This window comes from Syzygium oleosum, unplaced genomic scaffold (assembly GCF_021117445.2).
Source record: "Syzygium oleosum isolate NSW1041296 unplaced genomic scaffold, Sole_v2.1 Sole_v2.20, whole genome shotgun sequence".
Lineage (NCBI taxonomy): Eukaryota > Viridiplantae > Streptophyta > Magnoliopsida > Myrtales > Myrtaceae > Syzygium > Syzygium oleosum.
Window position 1 is genome coordinate 443,873 of NW_026607504.1, and position 26,669 is coordinate 470,541.

Consider the following 26,669-nt stretch of genomic DNA (forward strand, 5'->3'; position numbering starts at 1 on the left):
CCGCGTATTTTTCCAAAAAGAAGATGATTCTTTCCAAATTCACTAAAATTTGCTTCTTCTAACGCTTACGGACACGCTTTATAACCGTAGAATTTGTCGTTTATTTTAATTTTTTACAACTACAGGATTATCCGGAACAAGCGAATCACATGTTTTTTCAACCGGAAAAAAAAAAAAGAGAGAAAGAAGAAGGTGGGGGGGGGGGGGAGAGGGGCAAGAAAAGATGACGTGGCAACCAACCCGATCGGGGCTTTGCAATTGATTAATCACGTGGCGCGACGCCATTGGAGGTCGTGACCTGTCTTGTCTGAGAAGCGAATATGCCGAAGAGCGCATCGCGTACAGACTTTTAAGCATTTCAGTATGGATAGAAACGCATCCAAAAGCAAAGCAAAAAAATTGAAAAATAAAATAAAATAAAAAAGAAAAAGAAAAAAGAAAAGGAAAGAAGGAAGAGAAATCAGAAACTGAAGAAGAGGACGCAGACGAAGAAGAAGAAGAAGCAAGCAGGAGGAGGGAGGAGGAGGAGTTGTAGTAGTTTCCGTTCGCTGAGTTGACTCCGATTCCGATTCCGCTTCCGATCGCGCACGTCCGTCGTCGACGACTTCATTTGCACACAGAGAGAGAGAGAGAGAGAAGTGGCGTCTCAGCTGTGATCCACGGCGGTTGCGCGTTGTTCTCCCCCACCGTCGCTCGTTCGATAGCCAGCTGACCAGGTGACCTTCGGGAATCCCCTTCCCTTCCCTTCCCTTCCCTTCCTTTCTTGTTGTATCCGTGGCTCGAGAATGCGGGTTCCTCCTCTCGATCTGCTATTCTGTCCTGACCTTCCTGCTCGCCACTGTCTTAGATCTTGCCTCGGAGCTGCTTGCTGTTGTGGTGGTTTGCTTTGGCTGGTCATGTGGTTCGGTTGGTGGCGTTTGGACTTTTATCAGATCTTAGGGTTTCGTGTCCCTGTTTCTGCTTCCCCCCCTCCCTCCTTCAATGCCCCCGGACTGTACCGCTCGTCTGCTCGTCTGCTAAACTCCGAGGAGGGGGGGCTTTAACTCGTCTCATTTCCTGTTTTATGTTATGTGACTGTGTTGGTCGGGACGGCCTCGAAGAATTTGACGACTAGATTTCGATGATTTTGGTGGCGACTGTGGATTTGGGGTTAGAAACCTCTCGCTATTGATCCTGTAGCTGTCTTGCGGTTGTTGTGCTGGCCATCGTGCTAGTTTGCTTTTCCTTATGTTGATTGTTAGTTTCCTTTTGTATGCGATACTGGATACTAGTGTACACATAGACATTGGTATTGATGAATTATCGATGCCGATTCTTCAGGCATTGTTCTTGGCTGGAAAGAACCGGGTCTAAAGTAGTTTCGCCTTTATTTGGATTTCTTGGTATAGGACAAGGGAAGAAGTCGCTCGACTAGAAGGAGAGCAGAGCTTTACTTTACTCTCTTTTTTTTTAAACTTGAAAACTCATCTAAGATTTGGGCTTGCAGATTCTACTCCTGGTGGCTGAAGCACGACTACCAAAATTCAGCGGCCAGGTTTAGGGGGTGACTCGCCCCAAGTTGGTGAGTACAACCCTTTTCCTGTTGCACGGAGAGTAAACTCCTCCCAAATGATGGCCATGGATGATGACATGGAGAGTGGGGCTTTGAGGTCCTACCAGGACAAGCCCAGGACGTTTCCAAGCATGCGCACTAAGCCTCACACCCCACCGGTAAGGATATACTGTCTTCTTTTCTGCAAGTTTTTCATCAAAGTGTTAATTTTCTTTGGTTTTACTGGCCCGGTGATCATTTAGCCCCGTGTATGCTGTTAGTTTGTCACATCTTTTCCTTTTATTTCCCTAGGTGTATCCTCCACCCGCAATTGACTTGATAATGATTCCAATAAAGCAGCATTTTGATGCATTTTCTAGGAAGGCTTTCTGATATTATGTTTACTTAACCATACCACTTTACCCAATTTCTCGTTTCAGCATTGACTCATGCTCATCATAGTTTAAGGATATGTGTAGCGTTTCATGTAGACCCTCTTTTATTGGTTGACTCAATTATGCAAACTATTATGCGCTTGCTTGATGAATAATAAACAGTATGTTGAATGTTGAGCTATCATCTTTGTTTGCTTTTTATGATTTAAGTTCAATCTCAGGTATATATTGACCCCATTCTATTCTTCAGATTATCCGCATGTTGATGGGAATCAACGTTCGGGTTCTTCTTATCTTGCTGCTTCTGGTATTCGGAGGGGTCTTTTACATTGGTGCAAAGACTTCTCCAGTCATAGTGTTCGTCTTCTCTATTTGCATTATGAGTTTCCTTTTGTCAATATATCTCACAAAGTGGGTACTTTCAAAGGATGAGGGCCCCCCCGAGATGGTTCAGGTACATTGTTTTTGGCAATTACCTCATCTATTTGTTTTCCTTCTTATTTCCTTGTATTTTATGTTCTTTCTTCTGGGCTTAAGTTTGTTAGTAACAAATATTGGAGATGATTTCTTCACTAACAACTTGCTTATCCTTTTGCACTTCTCTCAATTGTATCCTGCATCATCAGCCGTAGAGCATATCAAACTCATTTTTATAATCTCCCATCGTATCCTAGTGGAATACGTATGCTGGCGGAGTCGTATCAAATTCATCTTCCATTAACTCAATTTTTTGTCTGACCATTCTGAACTTATGATATTACTTGTTTAGATATCAGATGCTATCCGTGATGGCGCTGAAGGTTTTTTTAGGACCCAGTATGGGACTATCTCCAAGATGGCACTGTTACTAGCTTTAGTCATCCTCAGCATTTATCTGTTTCGCACTACTACACCACAACAAGAAGCTTCTGGTCTGGGGAGGTGATTTCCACTGTTAACTGGTTGAGTGCAGTCTCTTCCTCTTCTTTTTTATCCATCTATTGACAAGCATATTCATTGGGCTTGTTGGTACAGGTCAACATCTGCTTATATCACTGTTGCTGCATTTCTTCTGGGGGCTCTATGTTCAGGTATAGCGGGCTACATTGGTATGTGGGTGTCTGTTCGTGCAAATGTTCGAGTCTCCAGTGCTGCAAGGCGATCGGCAAGAGAGGCATTGCAGGTTTTCCATCTTCTTTTGTGTTGATTATTTGTTGGAAAAATAATGGATTGTGTGACTATTAATGAGAATTATGTACAGATAGCTGTTCGTGCGGGCGGCTTCTCTGCACTGGTGGTGGTTGGCATGGCTGTTCTTGGAATAGCTATCCTTTACGCTGCATTTTATGTTTGGCTGGGCGTGGACTCTCCAGGTTCCATGAAGGTTACTGAATGTATGTCTCAACTACTCCTTGAATTTTCTACAGATATGGTGCCTTAAAGTCAAAAAGCTTATGCTCTGGGATTAGTTTTAGTCGATCATCTATGGTTTAGCTCCATGATTCTTTCGTAAATTAAGGACTATTCTATGCATGGAGCATTCTTCTTGTTGTTCAGCGCAGAGTGAGATTCATTCCTAAGATCTGTGTCTCATTACATCAGGCCGTGAATGCCAGGAGGGTTTTCTAGCACATGCAATAGACGGCATCAATTTTTGTTTGCTGTCCCGAGAGAGAGAGGGTGTGTGTCAGGGGAGGGGGGGGAGGGGGGATCGGTGCCCTTAAGGGGGCAATGATGTTATAAAGTCTATGACATCACTTCTATGTTTTTATTGCAGTGCCCCTTTTATTGGTGGGATATGGATTTGGAGCATCATTTGTGGCCCTGTTTGCTCAGCTGGGTGGTGGAATATATACAAAAGCAGCTGATGTTGGTGCTGACCTCGTAGGCAAAGTAGAGCAGGGAATACCGGAAGATGATCCACGGAATCCTGCTGTTATTGCTGATTTGGTAATTGTTTGTTCGCTTGTGCTTTCTAAGACCCATGACTATTTGCTTCTTGGTATTGCCTGGATTACTGTCGCTTTGCAAGTTTTTCTTATATGCATTCTACATTTTTGTCTCTGGAGGTTAGGACCATTTATATTGTTGGTGAGTTGGTGAGATAGTTTCATGATGTTATTTTACTTGCACTCCCAATTTCCATTCTCTTTACACATCTCATGGAGAATAGGATCGTACATATGGCTTTTTCTTTTGAAGATAGGACGATGGTCTGTCTTTTTTTGATTTGTTGACTGAGTTTTCATTTTTAGGAGATGGTTGTTTGGTGAGATGCAGTTTTGTTCAGTTGTGGCATTTGGTAATATTGGGGAAGAAGTTCATGGCTTTAAGCTCGGGTTTTAAAAAATATCCATCGTATATAAATTGAGAATCCACAAAGAAAGGAGGTGCATGATAAGTAATTCACCAGAAATGAACAATTCACAACGTTTGCGGTGATGGAATGTTTCAATTCAATAAATCTGATTTGGCATCCTTAGTTGAGCAACTATCTGAAAAAGGACTTGAATTGTTGGTTGCTCATAAAGTGAGTGTCGTTGGGGTTGTGTTGCTTTATGCTGTTGATTAGGCATCCTTAGTTGGGCAACTTCATACTGTTTGATTTGGCATCCTCAGTTGGGCAACTTTATGCTGTTGATTTGGCATCCTTGTGTTACTTAGATATGTAAATATATTAGTCTGTGTGCAGCATTGAGAAGCAAGCCTTTCTCCTCCACAGTCCTAGACCTTGTGGCTCAGATAGATGCCTTCTGTCCGCGTCACCCTTTCTTTTGTACATTTTTTGTCTTCCATTGGTATGTGTTGAGATAAGAATTCTAAAGCTGGCTTCTAACCATTCAGCAGCTAAATTTGTCTGTTTGCCAAATTCTTTGGCTATATTGGCTTTATGGGTACGAACTTTTCCTGCGAAGCAAATAATCTTCTAAGGAGCAGACTTAATTTTGTCATTGTAGGTAGGAGATAACGTGGGTGATTGTGCAGCTCGAGGTGCTGATCTTTTTGAGAGTATTGCAGCTGAAATCATTAGTGCTATGATACTTGGAGGAACAATGGCCCAACGTTGTAAAATTGAAGGCAAGTGTTCCTGCCTCAACAGAGAAATAATCTAGTCTTTTAGCACAAACGTAAGATAGACGAAGAAATGACACATATCTTGGTATATATACTTTCTGGTGATACACTTACATTGAATTTAAAGTTACACATGTTTGAATCGAGTGGTTCCATCGGCATGATAATTAAGCCTATTCTAGTATGAATTTAAAGGCGTGCAACCCAACTACTGTTGCAATATATAGAAGAGAGAGACCTGTCACGTAGAACATAATTTCTATTTTCTCTTTTCAACTGTATGTGACTACGATTTTTATTTATTTATTCTCCAAACTAAAGTTAGTTGTGTCTCGATAGTTTTAGTTTGGAAGTTATATTGAAGCAAAGTTTACTTTGCCAATGTGTAAGTTCAAATGAGTGAAGTTGAATTGGAAGTTTGCTAATCTGATCACGCTGACAGTTAGTTCAATGATTGAACTAGGGGTGAGCATGATGGACCGCCCGAACCGGGACCGGACCGGACCGGCCGGTTTGGTCCGGTTCTCGAGAGTATCGGTCCGGTTCCCGGTTCCTAAAAGTGGAACCGGTTTCTGGGCGGTCCGGTTCCCGGTTCTAGGGTGGGAACCGGACCGGACCGGACTGGACCGATAAATATATATATTTACTTTTTAAATTTTTTGGAGAAAAAAAGAAAGCCTAATCTATTCCCTCTTGCCTTTACCAATTTTTTTAAGGATTGGTTCCATTGGAAAATGGAATTGGTTCCATTGGAACGTGATTGGTTCCATTTGAAAATAGAAAAATAAATACATTTATTTATTTAAAATAGAAAAATAAATACATTTATTTATTTAAAATAGAAAGCCTAATTTAAAAGTACATGATCGGTTCCATTGGAACCGGACCGGACCGATGGTCCGGTCCGGTCCACAGTCCTAGGACTAGCCGGTCCAGTCCTCGGTCCTAGAAAATGGGAACCGGTTCCCGGTTCTTGGGTGGGACCGGACCGGACCGGACCGGGAACCGCTCACCCCTAGATTGAACTACTGGTTAATGCACAGTATCTGGTTTGATTGGGGACAAATGCTTCTGCTGCTTCAGTGTTGAATCTGGTTAAAATTCCATCTTTGGCATTTGTGACTGAAAGCAGAAACGCGAGACATTTAAAGGTCAAGTGATTAATGAAGTTTTTTTTTTAATGGGAGAAAATTGAGCTAGCAATTGGGAAAGGTGCTTTCTTATGGGTAAATAAGGCCTTAGAGCTTAAAGTTGAAAATGCCAAACTCTGTGAGAAAACAGCGTATAAGTACAATTCTTTAACCCTACATCCTACCAAACATAATAGAGGACCTCTATGAAACAATAAGTTGGAAATTTCGTCCCAAAAATCTCATCCAGAGTTCACTGAACAAGCTACAGAGGCGGTTGTGGTTTCTCTGAGGGAACATGGAAAATAACAAAGTCGTAATGGTCCACTCTCATTGATAAAAATGATCTCTCAACTTTGTTGTTGCCATATTAATAGCCAAAACGAAATGGTTGTAATTTTCTAAGAGTTTCATTTTTGAAAATCAACTCAATGGAAATTGTTGCACAATTCTCCATGCTGACAATGTTAGAAAATCGCAGCTTGAAGTGACAACCACTGCGCTTGTTTGCTTATTTCGAAAGACTAACTTGGCAGTTTGCTTTGATGCAGATCCATCCGGCTTCATCTTGTTTCCTCTTGTTGTCCATTCCTTTGACCTGGTAGTGTCATCAGTTGGAATACTTTCGATCAGGGGAACACGTGAATCTGGTCTGAAGGCATCCATTGAGGATCCAATGGCAATTCTTCAGAAAGGATACTCTGTTTCTATAGTTTTAGCCGTTATTGCTTTTGCCGCGGTATTGTTTCTCTGACTATTCTCATTTTTTTCCTCTTCACTGTCAATATCCATTGAAAGATACGGATGCAGAAAAAGCTTTCTTGTAATTATTTCTGTTGTTGGTCAAATTTAAAATTCAATGACTTGCCCTTGCCTCTATTTTTGGTATAAGTCATGTGAATAGGTTCTGACACTTGATTTTACTGGATTGAAATCTACAGTCTACACGATGGATGCTTTATACTGAACAAGCGCCTTCTGCATGGGTGAACTTTGCTTTGTGCGGGCTGGTTGGCATTATGACAGCCTATATTTTTGTATGGATCACAAAGTATTACACAGACTACAAGCATGAGCCCGTGCGCATGCTAGCTCTTTCTAGCTCCACAGGTCATGGAACTAACATAATTGCTGGAGTAAGCTTGGGTTTGGAATCAACAGCTCTTCCAGTCCTTGTTATAAGTGTATCGATAATTTCAGCTTTCTGGCTGGGCCAAACTTCTGGTTTGCTCGATGAGACTGGCAATCCAACTGGAGGTCTCTTTGGAACAGCTGTAGCGACGATGGGCATGCTCAGCACTGCTGCCTATATTCTCACTATGGATATGTTTGGTCCAATAGCTGATAATGCTGGTGGAATTGTGGAGATGAGTCAGCAGGTAATGACCATATTTCTTCCAAATTTCCATATCATTAAAATTTTTTGAACTTGAGGGAAAGGTGGAAAAACCTTGTTTGATAGAATTTTAAGCACTTTCCTAAGCTTGATTGGTGTGGACCCTCACGTGTATGTATTATTTCATGCAGCCAGAAAGCGTTCGGGAAATTACTGACGTTCTAGATGCAGTGGGTAACACCACTAAAGCTACAACCAAAGGTTTTGCAATTGGATCAGCTGCACTTGCATCTTTTCTTCTCTTCAGTGCTTACATGGATGAGGTGTCTTCATTTGCTCGTGAGCCTTTTAAAGAGGTGGGTGATTCCTCGATCATGTAAATCCTCTCCTATTTGGATAGCTTTTGAGTGTAGCGTCTCACCCTGCTACTTCTATTTGATATTCAGGTTGACATTGCAGTTCCAGAAATTTTTGTTGGTGGGTTGCTAGGTTCCATGCTTATTTTTTTATTTAGCGCATGGGCCTGTTCAGCTGTTGGCCGAACTGCACAAGAGGTTGTTACTGAAGTGAGGAGACAATTTATTGAGAGGCCTGGTATAATGGTGGGTATCTATTTTCAGAGTGTGTTCTCCGATGCTTTTTTTTATCAGGTTACTTTATGATCAAATCCTTCTTTGGTTGGCTCAGGACTACAAGGAGAAACCTGATTATAGTCGATGTGTTGCCATAGTAGCATCTGCATCATTGAGGGAGATGATAAAACCCGGTGCTTTGGCTATTGTTTCACCTATAGCGATTGGTGGGTCGTAATTGTTCATATTGTGGCTAAGCTTATGTGGCGTAGCAATGAGATGTCCGCCATTGTCACTAATCTTTGCACGTATCTTTGCAGGTCTTGTTTTCCGGATTTTGGGGCATTACACAGGACATCCTCTTCTTGGGGCCAAAGTTGTGGCTGCCTTTCTAATGTTCGCTACGGTTTCTGGTATTCTTATGGCTCTCTTCCTGAATACAGCAGGTGGTGCCTGGGATAATGCGAAGAAGTACATCGAGACAGGAGCTCTTGGAGGCAAGGGGAGTGAGAGTCATAAAGCTGCAGTCACTGGAGATACGTGAGTTTGACAAAACTTTGCCATTTTGCTTAAATAAGGGCGAGAGCATGTTATAAAATCAACTGGCAATCGTGTTTGATGGCATAGCTCAAAGATACATGGTCATGCCCTCTTATGTGTGCTTGATGTGTTTGTTATGACACTTTCATTTGTGCTCTTGTTTGCTGCTATTGTGTCTGCCAGAGATTGAAAACCTTGCGACATTTCCCTCTTTGCACATGACAGCAATAACCTAATCGCTTACTGTTTTGGGTCTGTTGGATGCAGTGTGGGTGACCCCTTCAAGGACACAGCTGGACCTTCCCTGCATGTGCTGATAAAGATGCTTGCGACCATAACACTCGTCATGGCTCCTGTGTTTCTGTGAGAGTTTGTCCATATATACCGGGATTTTCAACAGCGAATTCAAGCCGGCACCCATTTTCGTCTGACTAGTATACTTTGCCAAATGCATTAGATAGGAGTTCTCGATTTTATGTATATCCCCCGGGTGTCGACTTGAATGTCATACTAACATCTTTGTTTGAATAAAGAGACGTTTAAGTTGCTACTCATTCTAAGTACACACCTGGTGGTAGCATAAAATCTATCGGGGGCTTTAAGTTAGGAGCGAAGATTACTTTAGTGCCATGAGTTGTGACAGCTCAGTAGGGACTTGGTCGGGCGTGGATGCGCATTTTTGTAATTCTCTGCTGTCATGAAATACTACTGCTCGATTGAGATGATTAGGGAGCTTTGGAATGGTGTTGGTTGTGTTCTTAATGCAGTCAAGACTAGGAATTTTGCTCATCTATTTTTCTCATGTTGAGTTCAACTCTTTAACACGAGAGTATTCAAGGAGTGAATCTCGAATGTGTTGAATCGATAAAAGGAGCATGCCCTCTTTAAATTACCGAAAGAGATGGGACTGGTCAAATTGCAAGAAAGCTGATCTATAGACTTCACCGAACCGCTAAAGAAGAAGCAAGGGCGCATGTCTTGGAACTTTTTATGTATATATTGGATTTCAATTGCAGAGCACTAAAGTCACATATCCGTATGACCGGCACTCGCCAATCAATTGGTATTCATCCGCAGCATCCATGCCTCAGCTGACTTTCTGAAGGAAGTCAAAAATAATAATATCAGGTTCGTTTTACAAGGAAAAGATGAGGTGAGGTGAGGTGAGCGGAAAAAGTTACATCATCAAGAGATGACGACTGTTCATCTCTTTCCTTCTGATGTTGGTATTTGTGGCCCATTTTTTGCAATCAAAAGAATTAACTCAGCGATAGCTTGGGCGAGGAAATTAACGATTCTTGAGACGTGCAATTCATTGGGCCATTTTCAGCTACGTTGGGGTTGGGCCCAACGTACAAAGCCCACAATGACTACGGCGACATCGCAATTGTGGAAATTACAAGGTTCTGGTCATTTTTTTAGCAGCTCCTGTTTCCTTCTCCTTCTTATCTTTCTGTTTTTCTTATAGAAGCCAGCGAGCGCTTTGCACGCATTGCAGCTCCGCGCTCTGTTAGGGTTATTGTCGAAGGAGGAGGAGGAGGAGGAGGAGGATGCAGCAGCCGGGGAAGCTGACGGCAGCGCTCCCAGAGCAGGAGGAGAGGGCCAAGGCCAAGGCCGCTCAGAAGCTGAAGAAGAGCACCAAGATGCCCTCCCCTCAGGAGCTACTCTCCCACTACGAGTCCCGGGGGCTGGACTCCCACCAAGCCTCCCTCCAGGCCATCGACGACCTCCAGAAGTTGCTCTCCCGCGTCCTCTCCTCCCGGGGCGCCCCCCCACCCGCCGCCAAGGCGGACAGGGGGTCCCCGCCCGACCTCGCCCGGAAGATGGACGCGGTGAACGGTCGGCTCGCCCTGCTGGAGATGAAGCTGGACTCCAAGCCCGGGTACGCGGAGGCGTTCGCCATCGGGGTGGCCTCCGGGGCCGCCCTCAACGGGATGGGGAGCCTCATGCCCCACCTGCTCGGCTCCCTCTCCCAGATTTGGAGCTCTGTCACCAATCCTCACCATCACCAATGAAAGCGAGCTTTAGAGTAGACTGGCTGATCCCTGTTGCTTTTCCGCCATTGCGGTATCGATCCAATTCGAACTCTGGACTATTTGTTTTGCTGTTGGGTTTTTACTTGTTTCGTTTCATCTTCTCGGGGGAACGACAGATCGGGGCTGTTGTAGCTGGAGCAGGAACAGATAAGAGAGGCTGAGGTGAAAACAGAGGAGGAGGGGCGGGTCTGCGTCTGCGTCTGCGTCTGCGTCTATTCAAGTTTGTCATCGTTGCCAGCCACCATGTACCCGTCCCCTCTTCATTATCGCTCTGTGTACAATAACAAGGGAGCACGACCATGTCCAATGATGTATCGCTCTCCTAAAGACCAGAACTTTAGGAGGCACTTTGTTTTCCGACTTTGACTTTCATCATCATTGATTGATATTATTGGTCCCGTTGAATTCAAATGACGCTCCAAGTTCCGGGAAGAAAACCATTAAAGCTTCGTGCCAATGTAATCGGCTCTGCTCTGAAAAGATAAGAATCATAATAAAATATGGACCCGGATTAGGCGGTTTCCTTTGTCCCTCGAGGGAAAACGGCACATTTTTTTTCACGCTGCAGAGAGAGCTTTTCACTTGATCATCAAAGTTGGGGAAAGTAAGAAGAGCTAATGGACTTTTAATAAGAACTCCAGAAAGACAATTCATGTCTTTGTTCAGTCGTTGTTAGATGTAATGAGGAAAAGGGTTGCCCTCCTCTTGCTCCTCCCACATTCTTATTATTGACGTACCGTGGAGGAGGGAAAGGCTAGATTTAGTCCCGTTGCAATTCATTCCTTCGCTTTAAGAAATTAATGTGGAAGAATAATCTGGGGGGCGTATTTTAGGATTGCTGTAGTCAAAGTCAGATTAGAGTCGCAACTACGCTAGCAATTGGTGCCGCCCCGCCACGTCGACGACTGACGTGGCAGGTGAAGGATTTAGATATGGTTTTGGCCAATGGGTTACGAGAAAATATTATGGTCAGTCAGGACAGGAGATGAACAGCAGCTGCTTGCTCGAAAGACAAACGAGAGGTAAGGCGAGCGTGGGAACTAAACCCGACGACGATGGCGATACGATAGTGATTGTTGCTTTCTTCATCGCCCTTTTCGTGAGCATGACTTGCGTGCGGTCATTTAGGAGCAAACCACCGTGTAGTTTCGTTTCGTACCATCTTTAAAAGTGACGATGCTTTGATGATTCCCAGTGCTCCCGAGCGACGAAGACGCGGGTCCTTGCATTATGTCTCTCGCGGCGACCCACTCCGCCACTATCTACCGAAACTTCAACCCATTCGGCATACGACGAATGACATGCTCCGCTGAATCCAATCCAAGGCGTGGCTTCGGGACCAAAAAGGTACGCAATTTGTCTCCTCCTTTGCGGTATGTATATACGAGTTTGAGTTGGGAGTGACTTTGCTTGTCTCATATTCTCAGACCAACAAAATCTCCAAGGACAGCGATCCCTCCTCCCAAAAGAGGTATACCCAAGATCGCTTGCACTTCCATTTTCTGGGTCTGCAGTTTTTAAGCTCAATTCCGACTAGTTCATTCTAAAGCTGCTTGCTTGTGACGGCCCAGTCTTGTTCTTTCTTGCTATTGTCTCGTTTGCTATCTCCTTGGTGAATTGTTCCGTCCTGACGGGCTGTTTCCAAGGGTCAGCTCCACTTATCTCTCGTCTTCGCTCAGTGCAGGAAATCCACGCTCGATCAGCCTGGTCCTCTACCTAGTCGTAAGTCGACGAATCACTCTCGCCTTCGTAGCCAGCCATATATGGATGTTTTGCTTTTTTCATGTGCTTGGTAAAACTGAAGTATATCCCCACATTGTCTGATTTGGTTTTTCCTGCTCAACGGTGCTGCCGTAAAAGCACGATTGAGTAGAAAATCATCGCAGGATCAAAATTTTAGTACAAACTGTTAAATATAATGAGTGCTTCAGCTGGAAATAGCTTGTTCTCCTTTGAGAGAACGTTCGTCCCTCGTTCTTTGTTAGTATTTCTTCAGGCAACATCACCTGCTGCACTAGTGAAGTCTCAGCTTGTGTATTTTTGAGTATTTGCTGGTGTTACGTCATGCCTGTGTGTAGCTCATGGTTCACCATGTTTAAAATGGATTTGAGTGAAACCACTTTGTCTTCTGTTTCTTATCCATGGAGTTCTTAGATAATGCATTTCAAGGCACATTTAGTTTTGATTTCATTCATTCGTTTTCTTGATCTCCAGCAGAAGGCCCGTTTGTGTGTTATTCTAAACAGTTTTTTTTTTTTTTTGCTTATGTGATTTAGGTAGGAAATATCTTGTGCGTCATTACTCTTATGCAAAACTTTTCTTGTAGAGGCACCTGGTGTAAGCCCCAGATTCGATGGGAACTATAGAAAAGTTACTTCTACCGACCTTGAGTTTGAGGAACGGCTGAAAGCAGTTAGAAGGTGCGGCCTCACCGTATAACATCTTGCTCTATGACATTCATCATTATGTGAGACACTATCTGAAGATTGAGTTATGTCCAAGATGCCACGTGTGCATCATCAGGACATCTCTGTCTGCCGCAGTTGAACAGTATAAACATCTAACTTTTAAGTCATTTTTGTCGCTTGGACTTGCTCGAGAAGTGCCATTCAGATGTCCAGAGTAGACATATTACTCTGTGTGATCACAATCTCTAGTTCACATGGTGTGACATATCGATAGAGCTCTCCATAATGGTTGAACTGGAAACTTATCTGTCAATTGATAATCCTCCCTGGGAAAACCTTTTCTCTGTACCTTCTCAATTTACGCTTTCCTTTTATTCATATAGAAGAGATTAGGTTCTTACATCAAACTAAGTATCCTCTTCAGGTCAGCGGTCGAGCAGAAAAAAGCAGATGAAATGAAAGAATTTGGAGCTATTGACTATGATGCACCGACCAAGACAGATGATAAAACCACTGGACTTGGTACAAAGGTAAAATCCTTGCCATCACATGTTGAGTTTAGAAGTTCACTTTTTTGGAATTGTGGTCAGCTGAGCCTTGATCTCTGATTCGAGTTTCAATGTCAAATAGATTGGAGTTGGAGTAGCAGTTGTCGTCTTTGGTTTGGTTTTCGCTCTTGGAGATTTTCTTCCTTCCGGAAGGTATGCCTTAATGAAGGCTTTTTCCACATCTTTGAACAAGTGGTAGTTATGTGCCCTTGGCGTCTCTTGAAAACTGTTTCCTAAATGGTTGATGTGCAGTCCTCGCACCATTATGGTTGGAGTTATTGATCTTTTTAAACCTTTATGTTCCAGTGATAGTTCCTCTGAAGAAGCAGTGGTGGCCAACAAGAAGCTCTCAGAAGAAGAACAAGCTACTCTTCAGGTGCTTGAGAAAGAGCTGGCTTGATATTTTCACGGAGAGTTTTTTTTTTCTGCATGAAACAGGCCAATTTTCGGTCTCGAGGAAAGTTAACATTTTCAACGGGCTTTGACTTTGAAAGCAATGAAATCCTTGCATACCACTATTTACTTGCTGAATCTCACTGTACATATTTCAGTGTTGTGAGTGAATTTTTTCATTTGAGAAGAAATATTATGAGGGAGACAAAGTGTAAAAGAACAGAGTTGAATGATATTTTTTTTCCTATTATTCGTGAGCTGCAAGACACATGTTATTTGAAATCCTTTTGAATCCGAGCTCTTGGTCATCTCATATTTACTTGTATTTACCTGCCTTTCCTATTCAGAATATGGTACGATGACAGATAATGTTGCCCTTTCTTTTCAGCTTTACATTGAATAACCAAAGAGAATGCATAATTGTTCAGTCATAGTTAATTCTCAAATTCTGTTCTCCTATTGTGATCTGTTACAGACAAGGCTGGAAAAGTTTGAAGCTACACTTACTACTTCTCCAAGAGATCCCACAGCGCTTGAAGTAAGTAATGAGTCTAAGATCAGCTCTCCATTTGCGTTTTGCTCTCTAAACTAGATATTGACTCATAGGTTTATATCTGCTATGCATGGCTTTGACTTTTAACTTTACAAAAAAGAGACAGGATCTGTGCTACACTTATATATGACAATAAGTGACTTTGAATGGTACCCATTTATCGTGTTAGAATTACGAACTTTTCAGCTTGCATGCTGGTTGAAATACTCACAGGTTGAAGCATGTACATAATATTGAAATGTGGTCATTCTATAAACTGCCACTTATATCTGTACACAATGTATCAGGGCACTTGAACAATGAGAAATACCATAAGCGGATAGATAGCTTTTCCATTTATCTCTGTATATGCATGTTTGTCTGTTAGTATGTGGATCTAAGATGTGTTTTTTAAAGTTGCTTCTTCGTCTATTCTGCCGCATGAGATTCTTACATGTCTACAGGGGGCTGCAGTAACATTAGCAGAACTAGGGGAGTATACTAAGGCAGCTGCTAGGCTGGAGGAGTTGACTAAGGTTTGTCATTAGGCCAACATGCTTCTTAGAATAATGTGTTCTATTCAGCAAGTATCTTTGGCTCAAACATCTCTGCAGGAGAAATCAAATGATCCTGTTGCTTTCCGTTTACTTGGGGAAGTCAAATTTGAACTCAAAGATTATGAAGGGAGTGTTGCTGCATATAGGAGCGCGAGCAAGGTGTCCTTTTAATCTTTTTCAAAAAAGGCAGGACTATTGTCTTGTCATTTAATTTTATTGCTTTAAACGTATGGGAAGCGCTAGTCAAGTCAGGTAGACATGAGTTCTGACTTTCATGCAACTTATTAAAATTGAACTATTTTGAGTTTCACACCTATACATGTATTAATTGTATATCATGGCTTGTCAACTCGGACACCAACAGAAAAGGCAACTTGGCTGGTGTCGGTCTTGCCCTTCTAGAAAAATCTAAGAGCTGATCCCAATTCACAGACTTTTCATTGTATTGTAAGTTGGCTGTGCAAAGGGAGTGGGATAATGCTTAGTTTTTTTCTGTAGAAGTTGAAAGTTTCAAATCTTCCATTGGTGCAGCACTTGCATGTAAAGAAACTATTAATAGTTACAGGAGGAAGCATGTGAAAAAGACGATTGCATCTAGTTAGTTTATATGTGTAAAAATAAAAATTGGACTCCATGAATGCCTTAACCCATGAGATCTGCTCTTACTTTGATATCGTGAACTTATCCTTTTAATTGTCTGCAGTTGTCGACAGATATCAATTTTGAAGTTCTGCATGGCCTTACAAATGCACTACTTGCTGCCAAAAAACCAGATGAAGTGAGTCATAGATGTCATTTGAGTCGTTATATTATAAGCTAAGAACATGTTGGTGAAGCTGTGTTTTAGGATTAAAGGTATACCAGACATGACATGATCTAGCTTAATTTGTCTAAAGTGGTATTCATGGATGTAGAAATTTAGGAGAAATTGTTCTAAGTTTTATTCTCCAGAAAGGGCTACGAAATTACATGAGGCCTCTGGCCTTTTATAGCTGCTCGTCCAGCTAATTATTTTGTGCTAACTACCGAAGCAAAAAGCCAGATATACTAGCCATAAATCTGGTTAGTATCTGCTGGTTTAAAAAAAAATTATCAGCACCCTAAAACTTAGGAAACAAATTCCTAAAAGCTAACAAACAAAATCCTGAAAATCTGAAAACAAAATAATCGAACTTCTACTTCTAACTAAAATATCCGGATCTGGTTTTCAACACTCCCCCTCAAGCTGGGTTATGAATGTCTATCATACCCAGCTTGCACCTTAGAGTCTCGAAACTATTTCTGGATAAAACCTTGGTCAGTATATCCGCTGTTTGATGATTGGTTGGAACATACAAGAGCTTCAATATTCCTTCATCAAGTTTTTCTTTGATGAAATGTCGATCGATCTCCACATGTTTTGTTCTATCATGATGAACCGGGTTCTTGGCAATCTCAATAGCAGCTTTGTTGTCACATAATAATAACATAGGATTGGTATTAGTGAATCCTAGTTCATTTAAGACTCTTCTCAGCCACATGCCTTCACATATTCCTTGACACATTGCTCTAAACTCCGCTTCAGCGCTGCTCCTAGCAACAACGGGTTGCTTCTTGCTTCTCCAAGTAACCATGTTGCCCCATACAAAGGTACAATACCCTGTTGTTGACCTTCGGTCCGTGAGAGATCCAGCCCAATCTGCATCCGTGAAAATCTCCACGTTTCTCTCCTCTGTTTTCTTAAAGTAAAGCCCTCTTCCAGGACTTCTCTTCAGGTACTGTAAGATTCGAAAAACTGCCTGCAGGTGCTTCTCTGTTGGTTGGTTCATGTATCTACTAACCATACTTACTGCGAAACCAATGTCTGGCCGAGTATGTGAGAGATAGATTAGTTTGCCAACTAATCTTTGATATCTCCCTTTGTCCGTTAATGGTCCTTCTTCTTCCATCTCAGTTTTATAGGTAGAATCCATGGGGTTGTCAGCTGGTTTACACCCAAGCATACCGGTTTCCTTCAAGAGATCAAGAGTATACTTACGTTGGGAAATTGCAATCCCTTTCCGTGACCGAGCTACCTCCATACCTAGGAAGTACTTGAGTTGACCTAGGTCTTTAACTTCGAATTCTTGTGCCAAGATATTCTTCAGTTTTCCAATCTCCTCCAGATTGTCACCAGTTAGGATTATATCATCGACGTATACGATCATTATTGCTCTTCTACCTTCATCTGACTTCTTGACAAACATTGTATGATCTGTTTGACATTGAGTGAAGTTCAGCTTCTCAACGACCCTTGTTAACCTCTCGAACCAAGCACGAGGTGATTGCTTTAGGCCGTATAGGGATTTCTTGAGTTTGCACACCTTGTTGAAGCTCTCTTTAGTGTCAATTCCAGGTGGGACCTCCATAAAGACTTCTTCCTCCAATTCCCCATTTAAGAAGGCATTCTTTATGTCTAATTCTTTGTAGGGCCCCCAAGTTAGTGCAAAAGAGAGCAACACTCGGATGGAGTTTAGTTTGGCCACCGGAGCGAAGGTTTCTTCGTAGTCTATTCCATATGATTGTGTGAATCCCTTAGCGACCAGCCTTGCCTTGAAACGATCAACACTACCATCGGCGTTGTGCTTAACTGTAAAGACCCACTTACATCCCACCAATTTCTTCCCAGCTGGCAATTCTGTATATTCCCAAGTCTTATTCTTCTCAAGTGCATGAATTTCCTCAAGAACCGCTCTTTTCCACTCAGATTGAGCAAGTGCCTCATGGATATTCTTGGGAATTTGAATGTCGCTCAACGTTGAAACAAATGCCTTGTATTTCGGAGACAACTTTTCGTAAGACACAAAGTTGTTAATGGGATGTTGAGTGCACTGTCTCTTCCCCTTCCTAAGAGCAATAGGCTGATTAAGATCATCAAGTACAGCAGAATTTTCTGAGTTTGCAGAAGTATTACCTTCATCGACTGTGGGTCTTGAACTCGGATCTGTCTCTTGAGCCGGCCTTGATGTAGTACGGTTCTCCAACTCCTTTTGAGTCTTTCGCCTAGAATAGACAATTACCTCTTTATTTTTGTCTTGTGTAGCATCTTGAATGGGTAGACACGAAAGACTTTCGGATGTTGGATGACTCTCGGATGTTGGAATGGGTAGATACGGAAGACAAGGAGAATTTGTTTGTTGTGACCCGAATGACTGAGAAGTGTCCCAAAAATAATATTCCTCACAACTCTCCCCCTGAATGATATTTTTGGAGTGAAAGGGCTGGTGCTCAAAGAAGGTAACATCCATGGTGGTATAAAAACGCTTTGTTTGTGGGCAATAACACTTATATCCACTTTGATTTGGAGCGTATCCTAGAAACACACATTTGAGGGACTTAGGATCTAGCTTGCTGCGATGTTGCTGATTTATATGAACAAATGTTGTGCAGCCGAATACTTTGAGTGGGATATGTGAGGCAAAACGAATATGTGGGTAGGTATGAAGTAGCCTTTGAAATGGCGTTCGGAAATCTAGAACACGGGAAGGCATACGATTGATGAGATATGTGGCTGTTAACACTGCTTCTCCCCAAAAATGTTTAGGAACATGAGTGGCTATCATAAGAGAACGGGCGACTTCCAAAAGATGCCTATTTTTTCTCTCCGCCACTCCATTTTGTTGTGGAGTTTCTACACAAGAGCTAATATGTATGATACCTTGGCTATTTAGATATGACCCGAGCTGTGAGTGAAAGTATTCTCTCCCATTATCCGTTTTGAAAACTTGGATTTTTGTGCTGAATTGGGTTTGGATCATTTGGTTGAAGGTTTGAAAAATTCGGCCAATATCTGATTTTTCTTTCATCAGAAAAAGCCAAGTGAGTCTTGTGTGATCATCAATGAAGGTAACAAACCACCTAGAACCAGTAATATTATTGACACGAGAAGGTCCCCAAATATCACTATGAATCATGTGAAATGGATGAGAAGACTTATAAGGTTGCAAAGGGTATGAACTGCGAGTATGTTTGGATAATTGACACACCTCACATTGAAATTTTATTGAATCTTTATTAAACAAAGAAGGTAGCAACCTTTTTAAGTACGAGAAATTTGGATGACCTAACCTATAGTGCCACAATCTTACTTCACTCTCTTCCTTAGCACGAGATGCTACACATGACATCTTCTTGTTTTTCCATTCTGAGGCATTAACTCGCAGAAGGTAGAGGCCCGCATCCATCTCAGCACTGCCAATCGTCATCCCCGAGTTCAAAACCTGAAATTCACATGAGTGTGGGAAAAATTTAGTAGTGCAGCCTAAATCTTTGGTTAACTTGCTGATGGAGAGAAGATTATAGCTGAGTTTGGGAATAAATAATACTGAATTCAGTGTTATATCTTTTGAAATAACCACTGATCCAATACCAGCCACCTTTGAGCAAGAACCATCAGCAATTCGAACGCTAGTGCCGTTTTGACATGGATTGTACTCGTTGAACACTGTGATATCTCCGGTCATGTGGTCGGATGCTCCCGAGTCTACAACCCAAGAGGTGATTTTCTCCTGTTTAGCACTAAAGGCATTTAGAGAATTACCTCGTTGAGCTATTGTTGCTGTACTAACCCCTTCTGAACGGGTTGCCTTCTGAACTGATTCCTGTAGCAGCTTTTTCAGCATCTCCAGTTGCTCTTTGTTGAAGGGACTCGAATCTACCGAAGCGTTTGTTTCGGTTTGGACTATGTTGCTTCTGCTCTCCCGGTCTTGAGTAGGACGTGAGGCTGATGGCTTCCAATCATCTGGCCGACCATGAAGTTTCCAGCATGTGTCTTTTGTGTGACCTGTCCGTTTGCAATGATCACACCACGGACGACCACCCTTTCGCTGGTTGTTGTTGTTTGATTGAGTGCCTCGACTGTAGGATGGTTGAGATCCTCGGGCTATTAAGGCAGAATTTTCTGGATTGGTTTGGTTTTTTGAACAACCAAGCATCACCTTTCGCCGAGTCTCTTCTCTCCTGACCTCCGCAAAAACTTCTCGTACATTAGGTAGGGGCTTTATGCTCAGAACTCGTCCACGTACCTCGTCAAGCTCTTGATTCAAGCCTAACAGAAATTTATAGATGCGTTCTCGATCTTGAATCTGCTTGTACCGCTTGCTATCTTCAGGACAACTCCACATCATATCTTCCAGCATGTCAAGTTGCTGCCAATGACGCATGAGTTGGTTAAAATAATCAGTGACTGAAGATTCCCCTTGCCTTAGATCATGAAGAATGCCCTTAATCTCGAAGATGGCTGACGTGTTATCTTTGTTGGAATAAGTTTCATGAACAGCATCCCAAATCTCCTTAGCTGTTTGGTAATACATGAAATTCTCCCCTGTTTCATTCGTCATTGAATTCAGCAGCCAGGACATCACCATGTTATTTTCCACCTTCCATGTTCGATAGTTTGGGCTTGTCGCCTCAGGTTGTACGGCAACTCCAGTTAGGTAATCTTCTTTACCTTTTCCGCAAACGAAAATCATGACAGAATGGGACCATTGATTGAAGTTGTGACCGGTAAGTTTATGACCGGTGATGAGAAGAGTTCCCCCTTCGGATACATTGATAGGTTGGGTAATCAAAGGAGAGTTCTGAGCTTTAGGGTCTGAGGTTTCACTCTCAACCTCGCTTGCCATGGTGGCTCTAGGGTATTTTGTCATGGTGGAAACACTCAGAGATGTGGTAGAAAAGAATGGTCCAGATCGAGCTCTGATACCATGTAGAAATTTAGGAGAAATTGTTCTAAGTTTTATTCTCCAGAAAGGGCTACGAAATTACATGAGGCCTCTGGCCTTTTATAGCTGCTCGTCCAGCTAATTATTTTGTGCTAACTACCGAAGCAAAAAGCCAGATATACTAGCCATAAATCTGGTTAGTATCTGCTGGTTTAAAAAAAAATTATCAGCACCCTAAAACTTAGGAAACAAATTCCTAAAAGCTAACAAACAAAATCCTGAAAATCTGAAAACAAAATAATCGAACTTCTACTACTAACTAAAATATCCGGATCTGGTTTTCAACAATGGATATAGCAGTAGATAGCCTACCGGCCTCTGACGGACTCAGACATGGACCTTCCTTCTTCTGAGGCAGTAGGAGACTTCTGATAAGGATACCAACCTGCGCTGCCCCCACAGATGATGCTTTAAATTTTAATCAACTTTTTTCTTGGATGCGTATTCTTATTTTCAGCAAAACGAAAAGTTTGTTAGAGCATTTCAATAGTAAACAACACATCCATTTTAACAGCTTAAGCTTTGCAGTATCCAATTTTCACCAACTGTAACGTTGTGGTCTCCAATTTTCACCAAGGCGTATTCTCTGCTCCATTCTTTATCAATACACGGATCGTGATTCTAATTACACAGACCGTGTAGCTTTAAATAACCATGTGAAACCTTGTATTTTAAAATACATAACTTTATCAGTAATGCGGTCTCTTAAAATATAGCAAGAATTTGACGAAAAGTTTTAGCCTATGTCATGGACATAGGCTGGAACCTTGAGAAGTTCGTTTAAATCATACATGTAGCTCTGCCTCTTGATCTCTCATCAGAAGACTAGGGAGGTCATTGTATATTTGAGAAGTATCGGTATCTCTGTACTTGCACTGCAATATCGGTCTTATTTTCCCTAGGCCTTATCTGCACCTGTTTTAGCCTATTCTCTACACAGATTGTGTACCTATTCGTCTATTCAATAGCGGTCAAGCTATTGAGGTTAGTGACCTGTAGCCATGTATGAATTTCTTTGATGCGGTGGATCTGCAGGCTGTTCAAGTACTCCTGGCCTCTCGAGACCTCATGAACTCAAAAAAGCCAAATGTTGAGGCAGCTAGCAGTACAGCGGAAAGAAGTAAGCAGAACGTGGATCCTATTCAAGTGAGTTCTATTATATTCTTATCTTCTATCACACTGAAGTTTATGCAAGCACCTGTTTGGCTAGATAGGCACTAAGAACAGTAAGAAAGCAAATGGCGTCAACTTCTAGATAACAGATTACCTGGAAAGAACCCTGCTTGTGGAGACCTATGATTCGCATGTCATACTAATGCAGGTAAGAAGCAGTATGTTTTGAGATGAAGATTGGTCTATGCTCCACCTAGAACGATTGTTCTTTTCAATTGATTGTCTTTACCTCATTTTCCTTTTCTTGGTTTGTGGGGAGGTGAGAAAGTTTTTCTGTTAAGAGCTCAAAGTGGCGTATGCCATGATCTGGTGTCCCTGCAGATGGAAAATAGCCAAACAATTAGAGACAGATGGGACCGAAAGTGTTAGTGACTAGATTGACTACCTGACCAAGTTTTAAAAAAGACTAAGTAACCCCCCCTGGCTGCACTAAATTAAAGAGGGCCCAATTGGCCGCATCTCAAATATTAGCAGAACAGTTCAGTGTCTCCCCTTGCTCTGCAAATTCCCTGTAGGTTACAGCTCCAGATCAATCATTGACCAAACTGTCCTTTGATATGACCCACCATATTTTTGTGTAGCTCCATCATGCCACTATTGATTATACCAAATAGGGTTCCTTATTTTCCAGCAAGAGAGACTAACCACGACACTCATCACGGGAAAACTTCTCACCTGCCATATGCAGTTTCATTTCCAGGACGCCCTGCGAGCTGGTACCAGACAGCAGGCTTTGAAATATAGCATACACTGCTAATCATCTGTACTGCGACCTGGTTGCACAACAGTGTGATGGGTCATTGCATTCGTGTCCCATTTTTTAAATGATGGTGAAAATTTTAGTGATAATTTATTAGGGGAGGGCATCAACAATTTTTACGTAATTCAAAGACAACAGAGCATAAGATCCTGCCACTTGTAAGTCCTTAGTTTCTCCATAGAGACAGTAATGGTAATTATGCTGAATTTGTGTCTTTCTATTGAACTTGTGCTTACATTCTTTTAATTAAATTCTGGAAGATTTCAAGAAAAGATGAGCCTTCATAGAGATAATGGGAGTTTTACAGCATCATTCTTACGAAATGATGTCGAACTGTACTTGGCAGTGTTTTTAGTTAGCCTAGTGATTCTGGTACTCATCTGTAGTTGATGAGGGCACAAGTTCAATTCTCAAGAGTGAGAGAATTTCGTTAGGAGACCAGTCCGTCCTCGTGCAGAAAAGGTTGTGGTCTGCTAACGCGCTAGTGTTACCACAATGATTAGCTCACTGACCTTAGACCATTGGGTCACGAGTGGTGTGAGTAACTGTGGCTCAACTTGAACATTTTGTAGTGGGTATGGGACTCCTACATTAGTGTCCCAGGAGATTGCTAACATAGAAACCCTTCCTACCCTTTTATTAAAGAAAAATCGTGGCGGTTGACTGCAAATGTAGGTTCCTTCCAAATTACCAACAAGAACTTAACTTATCAAAGAGAGGGTATATAGCAAGTTCTTGTGCAATCTGTCAGTCTGCATAGTATTTGGGTAAGTAATTACTGCTAAACCTTCTTTTAGCCATCATTTCATCCTTTCTGTTAAGACGAACTCTAATGTTCTTGTTGCAAAGAAAAGTCTCTATGTTCAACATCTCATCGATACATTTCAGGTTGATTTACTACTTGGGAAAGCCTATTCAGAATGGGGCCATGTTAGTGATGCAGTATCTGTTTACGATGGGCTCATCTTTAGTCACCCTAATGATTTTCGGGGATACCTAGCAAAGGTCTCTTTCTTCATCTAGTAACTTGCTGTTTCTTGTTAGAATATCTGATGCAATTATCATGGATATCAATGCTGCATTTATTATATTTATGACACATACACATGCTTGATATATTACCATTGCATTAGCTTTTTGTTTTTCATTCCATGAATATAGCTAATTTATTAACAGAGGGACTCACAAAAAAAAAAATCAATAAGGAAAATAAAGACTACACAAGAGAGAGCTACCTTGCAAGATATAGTTAAGCCTGTAGATGTATGTGCTTGCTGCTTCCAGTATGCATCAGACCAAATGTAGTCTGCATATTTATTTTTAGCTTTTACTTGGCATAGTTGAGTGGCATATTAAAGTCTCTTTTAGTTACTGAACATCAGAGTATATTAGTAATGTTTATTACAGCTCCCCAGTGGGTTCTGGCAAAAAAAAAGAAAAAAAAAAAGAATAAGAAAAGCTGCCAAGATGGTTAAGCTAAAGGACCCTCTTGTTTTCTATTTTGGGATTGAGCCAAATCAGTTGTAAATTTGAACTTACAGTAACTATTACCACCTAAAAAAGGCTAGGGACGGGCTTGTTGTTCCTCAACGTGAATTTTTTATTCCAAAGTTTAGCCTGAGTTCCTCCATTTTTTTTCTGGTGTCAAAGAGGCTCGAACCGTAGTTTTGTTCTTTTTGTTATTATTATTCTTCCTGTTGGCTTGTTTACTGTTTGGCTTATGTGACCTCTGGAAATCTAACTGTCGGACAACATATTTCTCTTGCCTGTTTTCCAGGGGATTATATTGAAAGAGAATGGTAGAGCTGGAGATGCAGAGAGGATGTTTATACAGGTGAGTATAAAAGCTTAGGCAGCCATAAGTAGGGGTGAGCATGGTTCCAGGTTCTACCCTGGAACTTGAAAACCTGATTGGTGGGAACCTGTAGGTTCCAGGTTCCAAGGTATGTAGGGTAGGTTCCAAGTTCCAAAAATTGGGGAACCTGTTTCGACGGGTAAGTTCCAAGTTCTAGGTAGGCGGAACCTGAAACCTAGAACCTGAAATCTAAACAAAGTTTTTGTGTTTTTTCTTGGTCTATATCTTCACGTGATCTCGCGGTGTTTCATGGCATTAGATTATGGGTGTATAATCTGAAATCACTAATTTGAGCTTTTATTTTATGACTTGTTAATGTTTCATATTCTTCATGTGTCTAAATATAAATTGTGATCAATGGATCATAGCAGCAAGTGGTGCTCATTAAAGTTAATGATTCACTGCAATTATTCAATTAATAATACAGGGAAAACTTAGGTAGAACTTGAAACCGACCCTAGAACCAGTGATAGGTAGGTTCCAAGTTTCAAAAAATGAGGAACTTATTCTCATGGGTAGTTTCCACACGGAACATGGAACCGCTCACTCCTAGTATCGATTCACGCAATGACTTCTCAGTTTAATTGTATTTATTTGACCCGTAATGCCAGGAAAACTAATCTTTTGTATTCTCTTTGGTGAATGACAAGCTTGTTTAGTATTGTTGCGTTCATTTTCGTTTTGTTTAACTAAAAATGAAATAAAAAAAAAAGAACCTGTGACAGGGTAGGTTCTAGGTTTCAAGTTCCGACGGGTAGGTTCCAGGTTCCAAAAAATGAGGAACCTGTACCCGAGGGTAGATTCTAGGTTCTAGGTGGAACCTGGAACCGCTCACCCCTAGCCATAAGAATGTCTTGATGAGCATAGGCATGCAGTTTTTGCAGTCTAAGATCAAGTGGCTGGCCTCTAGATAGAAACTTTATTGAGAATGATGCAAAAACTCAAAATCATCATGCGATATTGCTGGTGTCATGCCTTTTGCATTTAATGCAATGGTTAGTGACGTATTGGGAGCTCTTCCAGTCGAGTAGAGAAATCAGTTTAATTGTCACTAATGGAGCTTTACAGCATTCTGCTGATGTAGTCGTTAGAGAGCTTGTTAGAAGAGCATTTTCCATGTAAATAATTTATTAGGCAAGGAAGCAAAGAGCAACCAATATGAGTCGTCACCTTAAGAATTAATTTTACGTTTTTACGCCAAATCTTGTGAAATATGACGAACTAAAAATTACCATTTCATCATGGAGGTTCAAATATTCTTATTGTTGAGGGTGTCAAAGGCAGTATTCAACCCCATTTTAATTGTTTGACCGGGAGAGTTTGCTTCCTGTCATAGTTGGACTTCTTGTTGCTAGTAGACTCAAAGTTGGATGTTTTCATTCTAATCATGTAAGATTAGTTTACTCATATTATTTTGTGAACTCCACTTGATTGTTTACTTTGCAGGCACGATTTTTTGCACCCGAGAAGGCCAAGGCACTTGTGGATCGTTATGCTGGACAGTGAGCGACTTTCTCCAATGCATTCACTTGTTAGGGACAGGAGCCTTGACTCAACTTAAAAGTCCATTTGGCTTTATAAAATTGTATAGACATGAGATAGATGACTGCCTATGACTTCGTTTGAGTAGTTTTATATAATGAATGGAGATTAAAAAGATCTTTTTTCTCGTAGTCTGTCGAAATCTACAGCTACGAAAGACCAAGGTTATGTTGTTCCTCAATTTTTGGCTCCCATAATTTGGAATTCCATGTAGATGGATTAATTCATACCCTTGATGCTTTGTCTTGTTTCTTGGTTCATTTTCTCCTCCGTTTGATAATAAACTGCATAAGCGCAGTCCAAAAATATATAGATTGCATGATATGTGGCTTGGATCACTTGCTTGCTGAACTCGTACTACGTACATTGTTATCCAAAGAAATATGAGCAGGGGCATGGACTCAAGCTCCTGCTTGAACCACCTGTCCAAATGTCATTCTCTGGAAACTGATGAGACTATGAGAGTGACTATGATCATCACACACACTAGGAACACAAGGATTTTGTGATTTTTAGGTTCAATTCAAGTGAACACGTAGGTCCTCCCTGATTTCAATGCAGTGTGA

General features: G+C 41.6%; 3 protein-coding genes and 1 long non-coding RNA gene across 5 annotated transcripts; 3 read left to right on the forward strand and 1 right to left on the reverse strand.

Moving 5' to 3' along the window:
- Positions 1-497: 497 nt before the first annotated feature.
- Positions 498-9,112, forward strand: LOC115689045 (pyrophosphate-energized membrane proton pump 3). The gene is made up of 15 exons (XM_030615011.2): positions 498-716; positions 1,487-1,710; positions 2,177-2,380; positions 2,696-2,847; positions 2,941-3,088; positions 3,167-3,299; positions 3,683-3,855; positions 4,863-4,983; positions 6,662-6,849; positions 7,052-7,489; positions 7,638-7,802; positions 7,893-8,048; positions 8,134-8,245; positions 8,339-8,558; positions 8,826-9,112. The coding sequence occupies exons 2-15, from the start codon at positions 1,609-1,611 to the stop codon at positions 8,923-8,925; spliced, it is 2,412 nt and encodes an 803-aa protein (XP_030470871.1). The 5' UTR covers positions 498-716; positions 1,487-1,608; the 3' UTR covers positions 8,926-9,112.
- A 923-nt stretch (positions 9,113-10,035) lies between these two features.
- Positions 10,036-11,005, forward strand: LOC115689048 (uncharacterized). Its single transcript, XM_030615016.2, has one exon. The coding sequence runs from the start codon at positions 10,109-10,111 to the stop codon at positions 10,571-10,573; it is 465 nt and encodes a 154-aa protein (XP_030470876.1). The 5' UTR covers positions 10,036-10,108; the 3' UTR covers positions 10,574-11,005.
- Positions 11,006-11,390: 385 nt separating this feature from the next.
- On the forward strand, positions 11,391-26,330 carry LOC115689046 (uncharacterized). Of its 2 annotated transcripts, none has more exons than XM_030615014.2 (16): positions 11,391-11,616; positions 11,790-11,941; positions 12,022-12,065; positions 12,279-12,316; positions 12,921-13,014; positions 13,427-13,532; positions 13,633-13,703; positions 13,857-13,926; positions 14,419-14,481; positions 14,940-15,011; positions 15,090-15,191; positions 15,736-15,810; positions 21,809-21,919; positions 23,595-23,711; positions 24,484-24,540; positions 26,008-26,330. In XM_030615014.2, the coding sequence occupies exons 1-16, from the start codon at positions 11,580-11,582 to the stop codon at positions 26,065-26,067; spliced, it is 1,269 nt and encodes a 422-aa protein (XP_030470874.1). In that variant the 5' UTR covers positions 11,391-11,579; the 3' UTR covers positions 26,068-26,330. The 2 variants fall into 2 exon arrangements, with proteins under 2 accessions (XP_030470874.1, XP_056176594.1); XM_056320619.1 differs by having other exon boundaries at positions 11,563-11,693.
- Positions 25,231-25,506, reverse strand: LOC130140672 (uncharacterized). Its single transcript, XR_008818645.1, has 2 exons — positions 25,383-25,506; positions 25,231-25,345 (listed from the first exon to the last, which is right to left on the reverse strand). It is a non-coding gene; the product is annotated as an uncharacterized LOC130140672 (long non-coding RNA).
- Positions 26,331-26,669: the final 339 nt, after the last annotated feature.